General features: G+C 33.6%; 1 protein-coding gene across 3 annotated transcripts; it reads left to right on the forward strand.

The window, feature by feature from the left end:
- Nucleotides 1–6503: 6503 nt before the first annotated feature.
- Nucleotides 6504–16848, forward strand: PEX6 (peroxin 6). 3 transcript variants are annotated; one of them, XM_082899641.1, is made up of 17 exons: nt 6525–6987; nt 7816–8451; nt 8546–8789; nt 9178–9319; nt 10647–10830; nt 11807–12002; nt 12739–13046; nt 13261–13332; nt 14189–14275; nt 14375–14497; nt 14636–14746; nt 14831–14869; nt 14970–15091; nt 15175–15319; nt 15650–15730; nt 16376–16477; nt 16603–16848. In XM_082899641.1, exons 1-16 carry the CDS (start codon nt 6706–6708, stop codon nt 16463–16465), a joined length of 2862 nt encoding a protein of 953 aa, XP_082755767.1. In that variant the 5' UTR covers nt 6525–6705; the 3' UTR covers nt 16466–16477; nt 16603–16848. The 3 variants fall into 3 exon arrangements, with proteins under 3 accessions (XP_028055629.2, XP_082755767.1, XP_028055627.2); XM_028199828.2 differs by having other exon boundaries at nt 6504–6987; nt 11807–11998; nt 12756–13046; nt 16376–16848; XM_028199826.2 differs by having other exon boundaries at nt 16376–16848.
- Nucleotides 16849–24647: the final 7799 nt, after the last annotated feature.

Consider the following 24647-nt stretch of genomic DNA (forward strand, 5'->3'; position numbering starts at 1 on the left):
TTTGTGTTTAAGGCCAGAAACCACTACTTGCTTCTTTGTCCATCTTTTGGCCCTTTTCTTGCATGAGAGCTTAGCCATACCTGTGTTGGTTTTTGTGGTTTTCCATAAACTGTAAAACATCATATTTTGGGCCCCTCTTCAACATTGTTGAAGGGCCCTAATCTGTTTGGGGTCAGCAGCTGTGAGTTGCTTCTTTATCTCACATTTAGGGCTATTTTTGCATGCTAGTTTTGCCCTATTTGTGTTTGCTGTTTGGCCTCGCTTAGAACTGTAAACATGCTTGTTTTGGGGCTGCCTTGAATCTTTCTTCACATGTCATGATCAAATAATGCATGCTTGATGTAGCTACAAGTCATTTCATGTGCTTAATCTTGCATTTCGGGAGAAATTCCATGCATCGGGTGTCATTTCGCCTTGTTTCGGGGCTGTTTTCCCCCCTCATTTTGCTACTGATTTTTGCATGTTTGCATATCATATTCCATGTCTTTGCCATGTCTCATTAGAGTGGCATTTCGGTGCCTGAGGGTCGGTCCTCGGTTTGCGTGCACGCGTGCACGCATTTTTAGTTGTCTTATTTTCATCTGATGGCCTCCTATGTGAGTGTGGCTGAGGCTCTCTCATGTTGGTGTAAGCCCATTATTGCATTGCGTATGCCATTTCATCCATAGCATTGTGTATGCTCGGTTGTGTATTACCTCGTGCAGCGTGTATGCCATTCCATAACATTGTGTATGTTAGGATTGTATCTTAGTTGCATTTCATGCATGTCATGCATATTGCATTGTGTTCAGGATAAGAGTTAGCCCGGGCACGGGAAATGAGGTGCATTTCGTACTCCGAGTGACGGAACGTGTCTCAATTCCCCAGTCACCGACACTCCGGATTATCCATGATGGGGTTAGGTTTTAGTTGTGTTTTCATGTGCATTCATCCTATATTGAATTGCGCAATTCGACTCCTCGGTCGTCATGCATCGAGATGCGTGATTGGTGGCACGAGGATCGAGGCATGCATACATTTGTGAAAATACATTGCCATGCCCTTTTCCTGCTCTCTGTTGCAGCAAATCAAGAATCAGCAGTCTTCCGGGGCTTGGCACATTTTCCAAGAAATCATTGCAAAACAGAGGCTAATTGGGGCATCGCAGTAGATTTCCGCACAAGGCAGCCCAAACATACATCATTCATCAGAGTCAAGGCAGTCTCTGGCTTGCATGCCAGTTTATAGCTTTCCTAGATTAATTTGTAAATTAATTAAGATTTTTGTATTTATTCGGGACTGTAATTATTTGGGACTGTATACTATTTATTCGGACCCTCTGTGCGAGGGCATAATTGTAATAAGTGTGGGTGAGTGTGATGTATGTCTTCCAACCCCACGTCTTTCTTCCCTTTTATTTACCTGCTTATGATGGTTAAATTAGGGTATGTTTCAATTAGCATACAGTATGACAGCATGTTTGCACCATTCATCTGTTTTGCATGCACCGGGCTCGGCGCATCATACTAACTGCATTGTACTTTCAATTTCCAAGTTGAATACATGATAGTTGTAGCATTCCATATGCCATGTTCAGAATAGCCGAGCCTACTATAGTTTGCATTTTTGCATGTGTTGCATTAGGCATTTCTGTATACTTAGGTTTCATGCATGATTTATAATAAGTTTCTATTTTGGCTTGGAGTACCTGGTAAGCTTTATGCTTTAGCATCCTTGCATGCGTGTAAGTGACTGCCATGAATAGCATGCTTACCATGAGGCTATTTGCTTATGTGATATTACTGCCTGAATGCCTGTGGGTGAAGGTTGGGTTATTTGGATTGGAACAATTCATCAAATGTGTGTTGTTTTAAGCCCACTAGATAGTGGCAAAACCATCTTTTCTTAAGCCCACTTGAGGGTGGCAAAATCTGCATCTTTAAGCCTACTTGCGAGTAACAAACCATCTTTCAAAAACAAACATGAAATGTTTTGTTCCAATTCAGGTGACCCAGTTTATACTTGTATGCTGTGCGCATCACATAGTAAATCTAGGCTAATAACCGGGATAAGAACACACAATGTTTTCAAAACTAGATATCATGGTTAGTAGAGGCCGATCTTTGATCGGGCGAGCGGGGGTGCTCATGAAGTGACCTTCCCCAATCGTACTCAAGTTCCCGAGCCGAGGCAACTTTGGTGATGACGGACACATGGCCTTAGGCAAACGAGTCAGGGTTTCCTAAATTTCCCCTAAAATAAAATATTTAGGTGGCGACTCTGTATCTGGCAAAGCAGTCCATGTTTGGCACTTCTTTCAAAAAAATCTGTTTTCTTAAAACGATTTGCCGGATTTGGACTTTTTGGTTCAGACTTAGAATCGTGACAAATTTGAGAGTCCTGAGCTGTAGTGGGCCCAATATCGAACGGAACGGGGAGCTCGTTCCTCCCGGGGCGTTCGGGAACGTCTACAAGGACCACCACCTAAAGTCAATCTACCAGATCATGTTGGTTGGTATTCAGATCTTGATGATAATGATGAATTGATTAGTTTGAAAGGGTCATCAGATGAGGCAAATGATGCTGGATACCCTAAATACAAAGAATAGATGATGAAGGATTCCAAACTTGTAGTTAGAATGAAATTTCTCAGTCCCCAAGTTTTCAGAGAGTATTTAAGGGAGTTTAATGTGGTGAATGGTTATGATATAAGGTACATCATAAGTGAGAGTGCTAGGATCATTGCTGTTTATAGGCATATTTGTACTTGGAGGATACATACCTCTCCATTAGGGGGAACCACAACCTTTCAGATCAAAACTCTAGAGGGGAAACACACATGTGAGAGGCATTACAATAACAAACAAGCCAACTTTAAATATTTGAGGAAGAAGTTTGTAGATAAGGTAAGAGATGACCCCTCTATTAACATAACCTCTTTCAAGAAGAAAAAAAGTAAGAAGAGAGATAATGGTGAATGCAAGTAGGTTTCAAATATTTGGGGCAAAAAGAAGGGCAAGGGAAATAATTGTAGGGGATTTGGCAGAGCAACATCACAGGATTAGAGATTATGCAGCTACAGTTATTAGGAAAAATCCAACCTCACACATTTTAATAACAACTAATCTTGAAAAGATAAAGCCTACATTTCAAATGATGTATTTCAGACTTTAGTGCATAGAAATATGGATTTCTAGCAGGGTGTAGACCAATAATAGAACTAGATGGTTGTCATTTGAAAAAGATTTTTGGAGGGCAGCTACTCAATGTTGTTGGGAGAGATGGGAATGACAACATGTATCCTATTGTAATGGCTTTGGTTGAGATAGAATGTAAAGCCTCTTGGTCTTGGTTTAAGCTAAGGAAGGATAGACACACACTGTGTTTGTATTTAAGCTAAGAAATGACAGACACACACTTAGAGTTATGGTTTTTGTATTTAGAGTTATGGTTTTTGATAATGGTTTTTTTTTTTTTTTTGGTATGGAAACTGTTGATGTATTTAAGTGTTGTGTTTGTATTTAAGTCTGGTATTCAAATGTAGCATACTTCTGTAATGGATTGTTATTGAATAGTATTGTTAATCTCAGTTTTTTTTGTCATTTTTGTTCCATTGTTTCAAGTGCATTGATTTGGAATGAGGCCTTTTGTTTTGCAAATCAACTTAACAGGGTTACCATTTTTATTTTGTATACAATCGATTTGTTTGTGTTAGAACCATTTTAATCTTGGTTGTATATTTTGCATTAGAATGTAGTAAAAAAAATTCAGAATTTTTTGATTTTTTTCCAATTAAGCTCAGCATGGTTTGTGCTTGAATAATTTTTAATGCATTTACATGCATTTTCATGTTGCAGTAAAAAAAATATACAAATTTCATAAATTTCATAAACATGATTTCATTGCTTTCAAACATACATCAAGTACATAAAGCACCTTACAAATCCATTTCATACTGAACATTAACATGGTAAAAATGAAACACACAAGCAAAACCACCATAGATGTCTTCATCATAATGTTCAGTGCCTCCATCTTTATCTCCAGCTTCATCAGTCTTCCATTAAAATGCACACCTTCCTCAACTCTTGGCTTCTCATCATCAATCTCATCTCTTCCATAGGTGGGAGCATATCCAACTAGGTTGCACCAAGCCCAAAAATCACAACCCCCCAAACCCGCCTTTTCACAAACATAGTACAACCTACATTTTGAAGGATTTTCGGACTCCATGATTTTAATGGCTGTTTTTTTTCCCACAACGACATTTCTTGCTCATGAACCTCAACATTTGTCCTTCTCCACTAGCAATGCTTGAAGATGACATTTTTGCTGGGTAGACTAGCCTGCAACTCAACATACGAAGCAATGAGGCAATATAAAAAACAATCTTGCCCTAATTTTTATTTTTAACTCTAGGGGCATTTTGGTTTTTTAATTGTAAGGAAACATCATCAATTCATGCCCAACTGTACCACACTCGCGTGTGCAGCATAGTCTGTTAGAATAGATGGAAAAGGTAATTGTGTACATTACTCCATCAACCACAATGGGGTTATGATCCACACATGACCTATACTATAGGGGGGTAAAGTAAAGTTTGCCCTAATTTTTTTCTAACATGAAACCTTATAAATCTTGGGTGACCTCCGCACGAGATTTATAAAAGACATTTTTTTAATGTGAGTCCTATGTAGAAATCCCATATTCTCCATTTGTCTCTAAATAATAATTAGGGTAAATTATAACTTAACTCCCTGTGATTTACCCAAAAAACACGGAGTCCCCCTATAATTTTATTTGTAACACTTAAACCCCCTATACTTCATACCAAAGAGTAATTTTGGACGAACGTAACAAAAATTGCAAAAAGTCTAAATTACCCTTGTTTATTTATCTAATTTTCTTCTTGATGCCATTACAAACCAGAATATTCTTTGATTTTTCTTTAAATTTTTTGTATTCCTCCTCATCTTCTTATTCTTTCTCATCCCATGGCAAACTACACACCTTTCATACCATCATCAAATACATATCTCTCTCTCTATAATTTAGACCCAAACAATTACTTATCTCTCCCACCTCCTTCAAAACCAAAAACCACCCTTTACAAAGTGTTATAGATGAAGCAACAGAAGAGGGTGGATGATGAAAAAAAAAAGGAAATAGATTTGGAGATATTTCTTTGAAATGTGTGAAGTTAGTTTTCGGACAACTTCCGGTATGCCGAAACCACCCATTTCAGGAAGAAATCAGAAACTGAGGTAGCGTAGGATGAAGTATAAAGCAAGTTGATAAGATTGGTGAAAGAACGGGATAAAATCGTTAAGAATTGAGAAAATCATGGAGTCCGAAAGATGGGCCTAAGAAATGTCAAAAACGAGAAGGAAAAGTGGGTTTGGTTGATATGAATCCCATCAATACTATTTCGAAAATCTAAATGTTTACACATATTAATTGTTTGATTTCATGGATTTTGTTACTAATTTGAATTGTAAGAAGAAAAGTGGGTTTAGATAATTTTTAAAGAGAGAAGTTGTGTTAGTGATTTTGAGTGGTGGTTTTGCTGGGAATAAGAAGTTGGTTGTGAATAATTTTTAGAGAGAGAATTTATGACAATTAGAGTGTTTTGGTCATTTGTCATATGTTAAATTCCTCACTCCGGTGCAGGACCCATATTGTTCAATCTTTCTTTGCCGTCTTCCTTTACTGATTCTACGTTTTTTCATGAACAACAATCTAAATTGTTCTTGATTTATATTACGATAAACGAAAATGAGTTGGACCCCCAGTGGGGGTGCTGGGGGTCTCCTCCCATTTGTCAAAAACTTTTTTTTTTTTTTCTTATTTTCCTCCATTGCCAGCACCCCACGTGGAGGTGGGGGTGCTGGGGGTGCCTCCGTACTGGGGGTCGGAATCACAGCTCTACTATAAATATATATATGTACCTAAATCTATCTAGATATAACTAGTATCTGGGTCCTGCGTTATTTTTAATTTTCCAGTAAAATTAATAGTAAGATCTTTGGTTTAATTGGTGTAAAATATACCAAATGGCTTCTTCAAGTGAAAATTCGTCAGGGTCTACACAGATTCAGAACCACTCTAGCTCTGAAGAGCACTTGCAAGGAAAGAAAACAATTAGATCATCACAAGTGTGAGCATCACCACTCATCACTATCCATGCTTGTATTGCACCATACTGTGTATATATACAGTAATAAGGGTGTTTTAGTCATTTATCATTTATTTTTGAACGGGCTCATCATTTATCGTCATGCAACACAGGTTCTATTTAAACAAATAATTCAATCAAAAATGACCCTTTAATATGAAATATGAAGAGTTTAAGTGTTATAAATAAACTATTTGGGGGTTGTTTGTGTTTTGGGGGGGTTTTTGTTTTTTAAGCAACTACTGACATCCCTTGAATAATCTATTTTTTTTATTTTTTTCTATCATATCATTTCTTTATTTTTTTACATATCTTTTTATAAAAAAATAAAAAATAACTTACTTAAATCATCCAAACATCTCCTAAATTCGAAAATACAACAAAAACCATCCGAACCGCGATTAATCCGTGGATCTGCCATTCGGTGCGAACGCACACCCCTGCTGATGACTACCTGAGAGACGTCTGTCTCTCTCTCTGCTGTACTCTACTCTGCTTATGCTGCTCTTACTCGAAGCTAGGGTTTCGATTTCGATTCGAACTCGACTATAATGGTTGAGAGAAGGAAGCCTTTGGTATTGTCTTCAACCAAAGCTCTCATCAATTCGTTACTGAATTCATCAAAACCTCAACAAATCCATGGAATTGACCCAACTACCCCAGCGTCCGGCGATGAAAGCACTCCGTCTGTGCTGTTACCGGCGGGAATTATTCGATTTTCGAAGGACAGAAAGGACATTTTGGACCCCAAGGTCGCTTCTCTTGACGACTCTGCCTTGGTTGGGCTTCCGACGTCTGTGCTCAAGAAACTATCGGTCACCTCAGGCTCATTGGTATGCAGTTAGGTTTTTGTTTGGCTACTACGAAAATTGAATAGAAGGAAAGCGAAGAAAGGGAAGTAGGATTGTATAATGTTTTTGGTGTTTGTGTTTTTTCAGAATGTTAAAATTGCGTTTTTTTTTTTTATTGAAAACGAGATGAAGATCTTACTCTTTTTTTTTTGTTTGCCTACAATTTCTTAGGAGAGCAAACATGAAATTGCAGGAAAATAAATGAAAGAACAGAATTCTTAAACTTATTGGGAATGGGAGTGGTGGCTTTGTAATGAAATGAAAAGACACTGGATTCTTAACTTGGTGGCTCTATTCTTCATGGGTTCCACAAGAGAAAAATTTAAATGTCTGATAACCATAGTCTGCACTAATACAAACTCAAAGAAAAGATTGTGAATTAACAAGCTCAGTAAGCTCAATAGATTTCGCAACAAATTGAATTAAATAGAGCTTTTTCATGGAGATGATTAGTGTATATTATGGGTTGGTTTGGGAAGTGGGTTGGCTTTTTGGCTTTTTTGGCTATTTTAGCCTGGGTTAAAAGCTTGGTTTGAGAAGGGTTTTTTTGGCTTTTTTTATTTTTTCTGTGAGAGAAGAGTGTAATGATTATGGGTTGGATGTGAAGTTTTGTTTGTTGTAACTAAAATAACCTATTTTGTCTTTTATGGCTAAAATAGTAAAAAAAAACTCACAAAATCCCTTCCCAAAAGGTGCGTCGGGTCTTTATCTTACATGGCCTTGATTGGCTCTTTTTTTATTTTTTTTGGTCCAATATTTATGAAAGAATTGACTGCACCTTTTTTTTTTGGTCTCTAAAAAATTTACAAGATATTTGTCAAGAATGTTGAGATGAACGAACGGAGAATTGGCCAAGCTTTTGTTCTAGATCCTCCCTCCATCCATGAACATTTGGGCGACAACAAATTGCCTTTCCCCAAATCTCCAAGAGTAATGCTTGTGTTTCCTTCATATAGTTACCCCCAAATTCACCATGCACCATTGGACCAAGAGGTTGCCTATGTATCTCCTCTACTGGCGTTTAACCTTAGCTTGCATGTATCATGCTTCAAGTCTCTTGTTCACCAAGGTAAAGAGACTTTGGCATCTCTATTTGAAGTTAAAATGGATGATCACACAAATGGGAAGGGGAGTGAAACCTCTATCATCAGTTTAACACTTCAACCATGTGCTGAATTGCCAAGTTATGCCTCACACTTGAGGATTTCTTTTGTGAAGATACCGGAATGTGGTATCCTTGAATCTCTTAAAGGAAGTTCATCTGTTGAAGCTAAAGATCGTCAAGAGATGATTGATTTGGCATTACACAAATACTTTGAAAAGGATAGATATCTTGCCAGAGGTGATCTTTTCTGTATCTACATCAATTGGAATTGCAAGTCAGCTATGTGCATTCCTTGCAGCCTAAAGAAACAAAATGCCAGTGACGAGATAATCTACTTCAAGGTGAACTCCCCATTTCTTCCATTCATTTTGTAACATTCTCACAAGGAATATCATACATGACAGATTCTCATCAGGAAGTGGTACATGTCCTCAGGTCATGGCTATGGAGCCGTCTGATGAACCAGTTCTTAGAGTCAATCGGATGCAAACAGCACTCGTGCTTGGAGGGAGTGTTCCTTCTGCTGTTCCTCCAGATCTGTTAATTTCTAAGTCAAAAGATTTTGTGCCTTTACAACGGGACACAGTCAAGATTTTGGCCTCAATACTTACACCACCTTTATGCCCATCAGCACTTTCATCAAAGTTTAGAGTTGCTGTTCTGTTAAATGGTTTGCCTGGTGCGTGTCTTTGCGATTTGTGATTTGTTGATTAAAATATTTTTTTTTTCAGGAGTTTGCTGATTATATTGTTGATTGAGGATACAATATCACTACTATCTATTGTAATTCACATGGCAGTGTCGAATGATTTGTTAAGAAAACACTGACGGACAGGGCTGCTATGTTTCCAAAGCATCATTTAGACTTCAACTGGTTTAATATCCTCAGTATTGGATTTGTGAAAAAGTTTTTTAAATGGATATATTGACTATTTCTGAAATGCTTACAAGTTAAACAATTGAAGTATCTGATTGTTCTCGCCTTGTTTTTATTTATTTATTTATTTTTACTTTACTATAATTGTAGATATATTTGTCGGTGAGTGCTGATCCAGTAGTTGTTGCAGGGTGTGGCAAAAGGACTGTGGTTAAATATATTGCTAGCCGATTGGGCCTTCATGTAGTAGAATATAGTTGTCATAATCTAGTGGGATCCTCTGAAAGAAAGACATCTGTTGCATTAGCAGAAGCTTTCAAAACAGCTCGCAGGTATTTGGCATGATGAGCTATTGAATATTATATGTGCAAGCTTTTCTGTAACTTATGTGCTGTAGTCTTCATAATCTGGTAGTACTTTCAAATCATTGATTGTAGATTCTTGCTAAATAATCTAAATGGCATCAAACTTTCCCCCTTCTTTGCCCATCCCCAAAAATTAGGAATATGGAAAAGACATAGGTGATTGAACCTTTAATAATTTTTGTTATACTGGTTTATTTTTTCCCACTGAAAATGTAGATGGAGACTCACCCCTTTTCTCCTTCCAACAATAACATTTGAAGAATTCTTTTTTTTTTTGTGTATTCTTAAATACATTGAAGTCTCTGTGCAAGCAAGCAGTGGGTATATACAGTTATGAACCATCTTGCATGGTATTTTGCATTTCATTCATTGTTTATTTTAAATGCTTCAAGTCATCTAAATTCTATGTTGAGGAGCGTAATTACTTTATAATTTCTCCTATTCTGCTGTTTTTATGATTTTCCTAATATTATTTGACCATTGCTTGTCACCATTCAGACCTAGAATTGGAGAAAAACGTGGTGCTGTTTTTTTATCCAACAATTCAAAAGTTTCTCCCAATAAATCTTCTCTGAAAATAAATGAATAAAAGAGTTTTCCCAAATTCATGTCCTTGTTTAGGTGGGGATGATCATTAAGTAATTCAATACAATCCACTTTTTTTTTTTTTTTTTTTTTTCTCCCTCTTTTTCTTTTTAAATTTTGTATAATGCTTAAAATCATTCTAGGCAGCAATCCATTATACTCCAGTGTGGCTCAGAATAATCATATTGTGGAGAAGATCTTTTGGGCTTGGACCATATGAGAAATCCAGTGATAAAGTTTGTTGTTGTGAACGTGTTTCATTTTACTAATATTTCAAAAATCTTTATATTTACAAATTTATTGTACTTATTAAATTGGGTAAATTACACTTGCCTCCACTGAGTTATGGAGAAAATACAAATAGCCCTACAGTTTTGGCATATGTGCATTGACTTCCCTTTTAGTAAGGCTAAAGGAACTGAAATTGATGCAAATATGTGAAATCACAATAATAAACAAGAAAAAATAATTACATTTCAATGTAAATGATATGACATCATTGTTTTTCCATCCATATAACTAACGAATTATTGATGAAAAGGAGGCTAAGTAGTATGTGGATTAAAACGTTAAGGGAGCCTAATGTAATCATGTCAAAATTGTGGAGTTTACTATATTTTCTCCAAACCTCAAGGGATGTAAGTGTTATAATTAATTGCACTTAATTAGGTTGTTGCTGCTTGTTCCTTACATTTTAATCTTGTTACAGATACTCACCAGCAATTCTTCTTCTCCGCCATTTTGATGTTTTGCGGAACCTGGTTTCTCAAATGGGTTCGCCTCTTGATCAAGTTGGTGTTACGTCTGAAGTTGCATCTGTTATCAGGGAATTTACAGAGCCAGTTATGGAAGATGAAGACATTTATTATGAAGAAATTTCCAATGATGATTCTGTAAGATGCAGTTTGTATCATTTTAGGTCTCTAAACTTCTTTAACATAACTGAAATTTTAGATATCTCAATATGAATTGTTTACTATGTATTAATTGTGACTCTAAGCACTGAAAAGCTTGTTTTAATTATTATAAATCATTCTTTCTTCCCATTTGCTTTCCTTCTGTTCTTTTAAATCCTAGAACGCAAATTCTAAATTGGAGAATTGAAACTTTAACTAATAAAGGATACTAATACTATAATACAGAGAAAAGGGAGATCGTCCTTAAGTATGGGTAAAGACAAAATTAAGTATGGAAGCAAAAAGAGCATACCAAAGTAAAAGGAAACGAGAAAATAAATTTGAAAAAGAAGAAATAGCAGCACACGAGGAGGTTTTTGTGCATCATGAAATCCCCTCAAGAGTGTTAAGGCATGCCACTCAAGATCTGCTTCTCAATGGATATATTTAGCGGGGCTGACCAACAAATGGATGATGACAAAAATCTACTTAGAGAGACCACAAAACTCCCCAGGATCCCAGATTATTCACTAATCCTTTGCCGAGGTTCAGTTGTAAACAAGAAGAGGGATGTCAGAATCTATTTTTAGGGCCTTTTTTCCCATAGTTTTCTGCCTTACCCGCCGTGTTTACTGTTACAACAGATTCTTTAGTGCTCTTTTGGAACCCAGAAATGTATTATTGGTAGCTGTTTTGGTGTTTGGGTTGATGATGTTAGAATACTAATCCTCTGATAGAAAGAGGCATCCAAAAGACTTCATACTCAAGAAAGTTGTGCCACTACAGTTATGCAGAACTCGGAGGGTACCCTCAGGATCTAGGTTTCCTGAAGAACACTTGTCTAAGTCAAGACTGAATGGATCTTTGAGATGAATAATCTAACTTGGGAATGGGAAAATTCATTTTTAGAAATTTTGTTTGCTAGATATTGTCAAAAGCAGGACAGGGTTACTTTTCTAATTTTCTGATGCAGCAAGTGAAGGGTGCTGAAACAGTAAGCAGGCATCCATTGCTGTTAGTTGCGGCTGCTGACAGTTCTGAAGGTCTGCCACCAACTATTAGGCGTTGCTTCACTCATGAGATTAGTATCGGGCCTTTGACTGAAGAACAAAGGGTTGAAATGCTGTCCCAGTCACTTCATGATGTTTCTGGATTGCTTCCTAATGTAGGTGAACATATGTTCTCTTTTATCTTTTGTTTGTATTTAGATAAGATGATGCCTTTATCCAAGTGGTCCAATTTAACAACCATTGATGGCCTCGTTACATGTCCAAAATCTGTAACAGAGGCTGACCCAGCATTCAGCAACTCTTGCTCCTTAAGATTACAATAGAAGCTAATATTTGGTATCATTTTAAAATTTGCATTTTTGTTTTTCTTGTTTTGGAAACAAAAACAATGAAAAGCTCGGCAACACCAATAGTTTCCATTCTTGTGGAAAACTAGTTTTTGAAAATTCAGAAAACAATTTTAAGTGCTTCCTAGAGAAGGGGTGTTTTTAGAGAATTTTTACAAAAACTGTTTCCGGAAATATTTTGTCAAACAAGTTTGCCATTGGACCATCATATCGGTTTCCATTTTTTATGTTTTCCTTGATAACAGAAAACCAAAAAAGAAAATGATACCAAACACGTCCTGAGATTAAGTTGTGTATTTTTTCAAATTCCCAAAATAGTGCCATGGTTACAATCATTTTATTCAGTCAATTTTAGCTTCAGAAATTGTTGTCTTTCCTTTCAGCTAACTATTAAGATCCCCCTTTGTAAAAGCATTACAGTAATTTAAGTGTGTTATTAGATGGTTGTTATGGTCTAAAACAAATTGATATTTGCAGCTCTTCACAGTTATGATTTTAATGTTGATCATAGCTTACCTTGGTCATTGCTGTTGACTTTGATAGATCAGGTTATTATTTCTTGCAGGCTGCTTCAGATGATTTTATAAAGGACATAGTTGGACAGACATCTGGTTTCATGCCCAGGGATTTGCATGCTTTAATCGCTGATGCTGGTGCAAATTTAATTCCTAGGCAGAATATTCAATTTGACAAAGCTGAGCCTGAGATCTTGGGTGAGAAGAGATCTATTTTGCTCAAACCTGAGCAGGATAATAAGTCATCTGATGATGCATCTCGGGTTCTGGGTAAAGAAGACTTGATCAAAGCTTTGGAGCGATCAAAGAAGAGGAATGCATCAGCATTGGGCACTCCAAAGGTAAAATAAACAAGCAATGCTAACTCCTTCAACTTTTTATGCTCTAATGTTCTATTGTACCTAAAGTAGTATTAGTAGTCTGAAGTTGTCTAGCATTTACATTCTGCTGCAAAAGTTTTAAGTTGTAAAGAGCAGATAGTGAGGTTTCTTTCTAGAGAAAATTCATGTCTGCCTGTTGAACATATTATTGAATGTGTGAATGATTCTTCTATAGGTTCCTAATGTAAAATGGGAGGATGTTGGTGGGCTTGAGGATGTTAAGAAATCAATTCTGGATACTGTTCAGGTGTGGCCTTCAATATCTCTACTGTGGTGTTGATTATTATTTTGGATTTTATCTCTATTTTTATTGATTTGAGAAGATTGTTACTGTCTTTCTTTTTTAGTTTTAAAGGTTTCCCTCACTCAATTGACTTACCTATTGTTCCTTTTAGTCAGTTCTTATGGAATGTTAGCTTGTAAAGCTCTTTAGCCATGTGTTACATTGACATTGTCCATTTATTTGCAAACTTTACTACAGCACACATCACCCAAGAAATGAACATTTCTTTATAATACAGTTCCTACCCCAGTATTCTTCCTTTTCTTTTCTTTTTTTATTGTTTAATACCATTCTACTTATCTTCTAAATGCAAAAAAGCACAATTATATATAGAAGTAGCATTTGAGAATCCCGCCCATTAACAGCAACGCTGCATATGGCTATTTTGCATTGTTCATATCCTGTTAATCCCCTCCTTCTGCATCCATATTTCCAAAAGGGCATTGTCGGATTTTTTTATAGGTTGAATTTCCAACCATGAGCTTGCCCATTTCATCTAGGCCCCTTTTAATCTTTTGTATTCTGAAAGCAACTGAAGAGAACCAAGAAGAGCGAAAGGAAGTGGGTAGGCACGTAGGCAAGATAATAATTCGGATTAATCGTTTAGCAAACATCATTTTTGCATTGATAATTTTCCTTTGGTGTATTCCAATGATTGAGGTCCAAAACAATTTCACTTATATGTAGTCACTATGATAAGCCTAAGCATGGTAAAGAGAAACTGCCCACTTCAAGATCAAAGGAAACTCTGTGATTGGAGAAGCTTTGGGGTGATATATTCTCAGAACATCCTTCTGATTTTTGTTCATTTTCTCTGTAGCTGCCTCTTCTGCACAAGGATCTGTTTTCCTCTGGGTTACGCAAGCGCTCTGGTGTCCTTCTTTACGGTCCTCCGGGTACAGGGAAAGTAAGTTCTTGGTTTATATTATTCCTTAGCGTTTCGTATCTTCTTTTTGGGAAGGACTCTGCTTCATGACCTTGCTGTTATCCTGATTTCAAATTTCAGACTTTATTGGCGAAAGCTGTTGCAACAGAATGCTCTCTGAATTTTCTTAGTGTAAAAGGGCCTGAACTGATCAACATGTACATAGGAGAATCAGAGAAAAATGTGCGCGACATTTTTCAGAAGGTAATATTCTTATTTTTTTGGTCCATGTTAAATTGTGAAGTAAAAAGAACAGACAGTATGAGGATGAGTTATATTAGCTTCAACGGCGGGTGCTGCTTCAACTTGTGATATCGCAATGTAATTGCACATCATTTGCAGGCCAGATCAGCACGTCCATGTGTTATCTTCTTTGATGAACTTGATTCTCTTGCTCCAGCCAGGGGTGCTTCCGGAGATTCTGGGGGTGTCATGGACCGTGTGGTTTCTCAGGTAAGAATAATTGTGTTTGATTGATATCTTTTCATTTTCTTAATCAAAATGGTTGCTTTATGTGCTAAAATTCCTTGTTAATAGATGCTTGCCGAGATTGATGGACTGAATGACACAACACAGGTTTCTCATGCTACTTAGAAATAATACTTTCTATTTGACGATTTATTTTCTCCTTTTGCTTCTAAGCAACACTACTTTCTTAATTCTTTCTGGTTTAAAGGATTTGTTTATAATTGGAGCAAGCAACAGACCAGATCTGATTGACACAGCTCTTCTACGGCCAGGCCGATTTGATAAGCTGCTTTACGTTGGAGTTAATTCTGATCCATCTTACAGGGAGCGGTTAGTTTTATTCTCACTTGCCTTTCATGATCATTATTGATTTAATACATTTATTATCATGCATCACGATTTCCTTTTTTCAGAGTCCTTAAAGCGCTGACCAGGAAGTTTAAATTGCACGAAGATGTGTCTCTTTACTCGATAGCAAAGAAATGTCCCTCAAACTTTACTGGCGCAGACATGTATGCCTTGTGTGCAGACGCATGGTTTCATGCTGCAAAGCGCCAGGTGAGTCTAGTCAGTGCCATACTGTTGATTGAAAATACGAATCTGCATTTTCACTACATCACAATTTTTGCAAAAGTAATCATAACTGAATATAAATTGGAAAAAAAAAAAAAAAAGTTTATAAATTTCAATTTTAAGCTTACGTGGTAAAATTTGAATCTGCTCTTTTTTTGGGTCAAACACATAATTAATAGTTCTTGAAGTAAAAACTTGCAATTCATTAAGAAATACGATTCTCATGATTTGACTCTAGAATTATGAAATTTCAATATTAATAAATCTAGTATTTTTTAAAATTTTGTCTTTTGTTTGCTATTAATTATCTTGCAGGCTTTAGATCCAAGTTCAGATTCATCTTGCACAGATGATCAAGCAGACTCCATTGTTGTTGAATTTGATGATTTTGTGAAGGTATGAAATGTGATGTAATTAGTTTCTTTATGTTTGGTTAGGGGATTTGGGAAGGGATTTGGAAATGCAAAGGGAAAATGTAGGTGAAATGTGAATAAAATATATCTACATTTTACTTAGTTTCACGCATATTTTCCCTTTTTTTTCTAAATCCCTTCTCAAATCCCCTAATCAAATATTTTAACATATTTTGCTGCCATCTTGAAGAAGATTGCTTAGCTTAGCTGGAAGAGTTTAAATTATTGAAGGCATGTATTTGTACTTGGTTGCACTCGTACAATTCTGCTTTGCTTAAATTGTGATAATGAACATTTCGAGTCACCTGACCAACAATATTTAGAGAGGGCACTTGACTATCTAGGATCTTCGTTTTCCTATTACGTTTGACGTTCCATATCTACAGTTTGATGCTGTGAAATGTAATTTTCCAATTATTAGTATAATGCATTTACCAAAGCATGACGTGCCATCTGACTGTTTCAGTGATCTAACTGGTAAATTTTCATAACTATGACTAACTCCCCAGTTAAAAATTGGCCTTTGCGGTGTTGCTTTTTTTACAAAAGTGAGAAAATGTTCCTTGAATTGGACTTTTTTTGGGGGTCTGGTGTGTTGGTGTCTGAATTCTATAGCTCATCTTTGCAGGTCTTAGGAGAGCTGTCACCCTCACTTTCTCTAGCGGAGCTTAACAAGTATGAATTGTTGCGAGATCAATTTGAAGGACGTTCAAGATGAATTCAATTTAAGGTGAATTCAATTTGTACTGCTTTATATAGATGTTCTTCCCTTCATATGTTTCAATCACAGCAGTGACAATTCAAAATCGTAGAGTAAAAAACTCCTATCGGGGCTGATTTTCCTGTTTCTGACAGCATACAACTTATATGTTGAAAATTTTCTTGTCAGTACCCGGCCTACCTATTAACCATTTTTAGGAGACGGAAGCTTCTGGATATACTCTTTCAAATTTTCATTACACCCACCATATGGATTGTAATATTTAGAAAGAAAGTCTTATCCAATTGAGTGTAGAAAGATATTTAGGTGCATTTACATGATCTCTTGGAAGCCAAATGGGGCTCTATTTAGGTGCATTTTTATTAAAATATCATTCTGGATGTGTTTTTTGTATAGAATTTTTGTTTGCAAATCACTTTCCTAATACTAATATTTCAATGTTAATTCAGGTACCTATTTTTTTATATATATATAAAAAAAAAATCAAATATATATATTCTACAAACTCATTAAACTTTGTGAGAGTGATATTTCTCGTGCTTGTTTGGAGTCACTAATTCTAGGTAATAGGTTTTGTAATTTCAGTAATATTCAGGGAGGTTAATGTAATTTTCTTTTAATTGTTTCATTTTTTATTAGTAATATTTTGACTGCATGTAGATATATATTCCATCTTTGATTGGGAAAACAAAAAGGTTAAAAAAGAAAAGCATGTTGTATTCATTGCTGTATTATGATATATACTCTGATAAAACTCATTTACCGTTTATTGAAGCATGCTCTCTCCCTCGTCAAAGAGGGAGTATATTCCAGAACAAAAATGTTATAGGTTTTAAATTTTTTATTAAATAAATGATTAAATATTTTATATAGGTGTGGAGTCTATATAAGTGTGGACTCCCTTTTATCAAATAAATAATTTAATGTCTCACATAGGTATGAAAATTTATAAAAATGTGAATCTCACACTCAAATATGAAATATTTAATTATTTATTTAGTGAAATATTTAATTATTTATTTAGTAAAAAATTTAATATTCTCAATATTATCTATAAACCAACCATGAGAGTTGAGTTGAGTGGACATCGCAATATGGCATTGGCCTTGTTTGGTAGGGTTTATTTCAGGTTTTAGTTTAATTTAAGTTATTTTGATGTGTTTAGTTCAGTTTAATAATACAGTTTATAGCTTTTTGTAAGTCAAAAATCAACTTATTCTTTGAGTGGGGGAAGAGGAAGCTTAATTTATAAGTCAAAAATTAGTTTATGTTCACAGTTATAAGGTATAAGCTGTTAGGCTATAAGTTGTAATCACTTTCTTACAGCTCTACCAAATGGGGTCATTATCCAATACTAATGGCTTCTGGGCCCGATTATTATTATATTATTATTACAAAATGTTCTGCTTTAAGGTCTGTCTGGGAAACCAAAAAAAGAAATTAAGAAACAAAAGGGGTAAATTATATTGATTTTCTTGATATTTGAAAAAAAAATACAATAATAAGTTTCATAATTTTGGTATAATTATATTAGATTCTTTTAAGATTCTACGTGTTTGGTGTAACTTTTGTTTGTAGCAGCTTATTAGTTAGAATTAACTTTAGTAAGCTGGAAAAAAAAATTAATTATTTGGAAATTTGGAGAAAGTATGCTTTTAATTTCTGCTTGTAATTATTAATTTATCGCGTGGGATAAGCTACACCAGACATGTCCAACAACACCTATTTGTCTGTATGTCTGCTTTTCAATAATCAGTTTATTTCAATTTAATTAAGCTAACTTTATCTCATAAGTTGTAAATAAAAAATTGCATCAAACACTATTGACACATTTTTTCAAAAAAAAGAAAAGAAAAGTTGCAAGTAAAAATAATAATATTTTTCTTTTTTTAAAAATAATAATAAACAAAGATATGAAGGTTATTGTGAGTGACTTAGAACCAAAGCCTTTTTACTAACCGCCTTCCTCTGTGCTTTGTTTGGACCTTACTTGTACGGTTGGTATAAGCCGCAAATACATGCGTTATGTGCAAGTAATGTATGAAAACCAAACAAACAAACCTTTACTTTCAATTCCTTTTCCCTTCATCTTGGGTTAGGTTTCATGATCAATGGATGGAGGATGCGTTTTGTTTTGTTTTGTTTTGTTATTTTTTTTTATTTTTTTTGGGGTTCTCTGCTTTGAAGGCGTGTGATGATGGGAATTCTTTGACCTATAAGATAAAAAATTCAATTCTTGCTATTGACCCAAAAATAAAAAGGATTATTATAAATTATATGTAAGGTTTGTTTATCCTATTTGTAACTGGTGCAATATTGATAGGTGACCTAAAAGTAATAAAAAAATGTATGCATGATCTTGATTATTTATGAAAATTCTAAATATATATAAAATTCATACAAAAAGTTTGATAAAAATAATGTGATAATGTCATTATTGTAAATAAATTTATCTTTAATGATATTTTGTTTTGAAATTAAAGATTTAAAATATGTGGAGACATAATTTTGAGTTGTCTATGTGGCCTAGGTGGTTAGTCGAAGTGTCACGTGGATGATTTTGATTCTGATTGGTTGAGATGTGGTCAAATCACATATGAATCCGAGATGTTCGAATGAAAGACTAAAGTCCTAGGTAATGATAGACTCTTTAGGTAAGGTTGGACTTTTGAGAGAATTGATCGTAACGCAAATACGAGAAGTCTTGAATAAGTAATATCATAGAATCCCATGAGGTAAGACTTTTAGAGGAAGTTAGACACTGATCATCCTATAGGATATAAAGAGGGTATTCCGTGGGTCTAAGGTATGTTCAGAATTAGTGTTATTTTATGTCGATATCTTGTGAGATAAGTTTACTGACTTGATCATTAGAGTGCCCCGAGTGAACGAGCCACCGCGGTACTTCTTATCTTCTTGTGCGCAGGTGCTAACTTAATCTATTTTTCTGTATGCTCTCCAACTGAGATCCCTAGATCTGGACAAGGAGATCTGTTTGGATGTGAGGTCAAATTGTGGGTGTTGATTTTTGACCTCACAACCAAATAGATCTCCTTGTCGAGATCTAGGGAACTCAATTGGAGAGCACACATAAGAATAAATTAAGCCAACACTTGCACATAGGAAAATAAGAAATACTGCGGTGGCTTGTCCACAAAAAATAAGAAATACTGCAGTGGCTTGTTTACTTGGAGACACTCCGACGATCAAATTAGTAAACTTATCCCACAAGATATGTAAGACGATTAAATTAGTAAACTTATCCCACAAAATATGGGCATAAAATAGTACTAGTTCAAAACATACCTTAGACTTACAGGATGCTCTCTTTATATAATGATTAATGTCTAACTTTTCCTATAAATCTTACTTTATGAGATTTTATCATTTACAAGGTCTTATTTGGATTAAGATCAACTCTCTCAAGACTCTAATCTTATCTAAACAAAGTTTGTCATCATCTAGGACTTTACTCCTTCATTCGAATATTTTAGATTCAGATATGATTCGATTAAATCTCGACCAATCAGAATCACCCACGTGGCACTTTGACTAATCCACCTAGGCCACGTGGACAACTCAAAATTATATCCCCATAAAATTACATCATTATGTATGAATTTTTTGTTTGTATAGTATTTTTATATATAATGATGTGATTTATTGTAGACATTTAATTTTAAAACAAAATATAATAAAAAATAAATTTATTTATAATAGTAGGATTCTTCTGATGAGTAACAGACTCGTGACAAATAGTAGGTACCCACAATTAATGTCCTATTAAAAAAAACGTATTATGATGATTGATACTTTAAAATCCTGTTAATAGTAAATTGTCATGAATGAGATCATCATATCCACCGTGAAATTAAGGGGTGATACTTAAAATTCTATTAATAGTAAATTGTCATGAATGAGATTATCCACCGTGAAATTAAGGGCTAGTTTGGCATGTACTAAATAAGTCAAAAAGTCACTATCTTATTTAAGTCACATCATCTTATTTAAATCACATCATCTCTCTAACACATCACATCAAACCCAACTCAAACCCAACCCAACCCAAACCCACCAATAAGTCAAAAAGTGCACTTTTTTAGGACATCTCAAACCAACCCTAAGGGTGATTTGAGAAGTTGGTTGAAAGTTAATTTCTTGATTTTTTTTTAGTTTTTTTTATATTTTTATATGTAAAAAAATATAAAAGATGATATGATCTAAAATAAATTAAAAATTAACTTTCAACTAGGTTCCAAATTATCCCTAAGTTACACTGAGATACAAAAATTAAATGGTATGTTGTAAGAATGGTAAAGGCTAATAAGTGCTTCAAACATTAGTTATTGTAGGATTGAGATAAAAATAATAATAATAAAAGAGTGCTTTAAGAAAATATTAATGTTATGTTTGGTTCATTGATTTAAGTATAAGGCTTTGTTTGTCATAATTTAAAAAAGTTAAAAAGTCAAAAAGTTACTATTTTATTTAAGTCACATCATCTTATTTAAATTATATCACCTCTCTACCTTATCACTTCAAATGCAACCCATACTCATCTCATATCGGCAGTGCTAGGGACCTCTAATAGTAGAGTTTTAACAGAGCTCTACCGATGTGGAAACCTCAAAAAAAAAAAAGAAAAAAAAGCAACACTGTGGCAGAGGGTGGGGCCTACTGCCACATCATTAGAGCTATCACTAATTAGTAATCTCAAGCATGTTTGCAACTCATATTTCATAAAAAAATTAAAAAGTATACTTATTTAGAACATTCCAAACAAGAAAATACAAAAATTAAATAAAATATAATTATATTTTACACACTTTTTATATACGTATATATATTTCTATTTTAAAATCTTTAGTCAAATTTATGAAATAAACCCCTTCTAAAAATATATATCTGTCACAATTGTATATATGTAATGGTTTTTTTTTTTTTTTTTTTTTTTTTTTTTTTGAGTGGGTTAATGTTGTTAGGAAAATTTACCCATAAGTCCTAGTTTTTGAAACGTTGAACCATTTAGTCCTAAAAGTTTTCTTATGCTCCATTTAGTCTCATTTTTACATCAACATGATGTGAATGATGTAAATGATCTGATGTTTCATTCCATAATTTGAAAATTTATTGAAATCTGATGAACATTAGATGTTTTTCATCCTATATTTTCAAACATTATTGAAATTTGATGAACATTAGATGTTTGAAATCCAATGTTTGTAACATGACTCTGATGTTATTAACATTGTATCTGATGTTATTAACATTGTAATGGGACCTTTCAATCTATAAGAAAACTTTTAGGACTAAACAGTACATAAGTTATTAATTTGAGATTTATTGGTGCATCCCGATGTTGTTATTCCTTATGAGAACCTAAAAAACAAAAAAAGACGTGTGAAACACGTGAAGTCAAGAGTCCAAACAAACTCCTGTTAAAAAAAAAACAAAGAGTCCAAACAAACTTTAAAAAATCCTGACAAGTCTTGGATAAGCCATTTCTAATAGTGCTTTTTCTGTCCCTATAATGGCAGCTCGTACAGCTATTTTTATCACAAAAAATGACATTAAAATGATAGAGAGTGATGGCATATTTTGGAAAGAAAAAAAATTAATCACCATATTTGTTTTCATTTTTGAAAATATTTTAATTATTTTTCATATTTTTTTAGTTTTACTAATTTTTTTAATATTTGAAGTAATTTTTTTTTAATTTGTAGACACATCTAACATATATATATTTAAAAAGTATAATTTTCATGAAAAAATCTTTAAGAAATTCACTAAATACCAAAATATAAAAAAATAAAAATTCAGTATATTTTTCATATTTTTGTATATTTATTAATTTTTTAAAATATTTTTTCACAAATTTTTTACTTTTTAGATACATCTACGTAAGGTGCATCTAAAAAAGTAAAAAAAAAATTCTTATAATATAAAAAATATTCACTAAAAACAAAAAAATATGAAAAATAAAAAACTCTATTTTCAGAAAACTGAAACCAAACACACTTAATCATTTTGTTTGGTTTTAATTTTTTGAATTAAATTTTTTAGAAATTGAGTTTTTTATTTTTTCTATATATTTTTTTATTTTAAGTGAATATTTTTACAATTTTAATTAAATTTTTTATTTTTTTAGATATACTTTACTTAGATGTATTTAAAAATTAAAATATCTATAAAAAATATTTTAAAAATTAATAAATACGTAAGAATACAAAAAATATAATGAATTTTCATATTTTTTATATTTTTTGATATTTAGTGAATTTTTTAAAGATTTTTTCACAAATATTATACTTTTTAAGTATATTTATATTATGTGTATCTAAATTTTTTTTAAAAAAATGCTTAAAATATTTTTTAAAATTCAATAAAAAAATATATAAAAAAAAATTAATTTTTAAAAAAGTGAATCTTGAATTAGGAAACCAAATAAGCTGAATTTTTTTTTTTTTTTTGAAAAAATATGTAAAAATAGAGAAGTAATATGACCTAAATAAGCCAACAAGTTTATTTTTTTCATAGTTGTCAAAATAAGCCAAAATAATTTAAAAATTCCATCAAATTATCATATCACTATCTTTGTTTTTTTATACATCTTTTCATAAAAAATTTAAAAAACCAATTAAAATAGTAAATTTCCAAACGAGCTCTTATACCATGTTTGGAGGGGAGGGGGGGGGGAGAATTTAACCAATAACCAAAAAATAAAAAAGTTAATACAATTTGTAAACTCGATCTTTTTATTTTTTTACTTGTCTTTTATAACAAAGTCAAAAAAATTAATTCTCAAACAAATCCTCAAATTTTCTTTGCACAAAAAAGTAAAAATAAAAATCTTAAGAGATATAAGTATTAAACTTTTTCATAAAAAAATTAGGAAAAAACACTTATATAAATTTAAAATATTGGTAATTAATAAAAAATGGTAGGTATTTTGAAACTTATTGGGACCACCATCGTCCTAACGTTCCACTCAAATCCATCCTTACCTAGATACAACCGAATCTTCAACGGTTCACTAAACTTGACATCAAATTTAAATTTTAGTGAAAAAAGTCACTGTTTGGTGCTCCAACGGTTGCACCAAATCGGTATCAAATAGAGAATTCACCAAAAAATTCATCAAAGTGAGAATAAGCTGCAGATTTTACCAAATTACTGTTCCTGACCGTTGGAAGAGCTGAACCGGTCAACTAGCCGCCCGGCCGGTTGACCAACCGGTCGACCACTAAAAGGTTCAAATAGTTCAAATGGGTTGGTTCAAACAATTCAAAAAAAAAAAATTATTTTTACCTTACCGGTCAACCAGCCGGTCGATCGGCCGGTCGACCACTAAAAGATTCAAACAGTTCAAATAGGTAGGTTCAAACAATTCAAAAAAAAATTAAAAAAAATTTTGCCTCACCGTTCGACCGGCCGGTCGACCAACCAGTTGTCCCTGGAGCAAATTTGATGAAAATCAACCATTGGAGCATTCTGTATCAGATTGAGAAAATAGTTATTTTTTTACTCAAATTTGGTAAAAAATTAGGTAAACCGTTGGAGATGTTCTAACGGGTCATGGGTGATGAAACACTGACATTTTGTGGAGTTACACCCTTCACTTGTTATTGATGCAAATGTTCATCGTACTAGCTTTATCTTTTTTCTGCTTTTTTTAAACTGAACTTAAAAAAGTTGGCTACAATGAAATCTACTAATAAAATTTGAATAGTATTCAAATCAGTTTCGTTATGTAATTCGAAATTTACGAGCTCGAAATTGGTCCGAATCCAAAACGACGCTATTCTGGATTTTTTTTTTCTTCTTCTTTCTATTTCTCCTCTATCTGTTCTTCTCTTGTTTTTTTTTTCCTTTGCTTTTTCCATAACTCAGAATAAAAAAAAAAAAGAGATAGGGAGGAAAAAAAAAATGAAACATGGTATGTGCTTGTGTTGTGCTTGAGAGCATCAACATCAACAACAATACATTCACAAAAAAAAAAAATTTTAAATTGTAGAATCGGGAAAAAAAAATTCAACAACACAACATCATCATCAACAACAACCAACAGTCATTAACAAATTTTTTTTTTTCCATTTTCCTTCATCTTCAGATCTAGATCCACTAGAAATAAAAAAATAAAAAAAAATTGAGAGAAAACAGAGTCTGAAAGAGGCGATCA

The sequence above is a fragment of the Camellia sinensis genome, chromosome 12, assembly GCF_055761805.1.
Source record: "Camellia sinensis isolate YWXY chromosome 12, ASM5576180v1, whole genome shotgun sequence".
Lineage (NCBI taxonomy): Eukaryota > Viridiplantae > Streptophyta > Magnoliopsida > Ericales > Theaceae > Camellia > Camellia sinensis.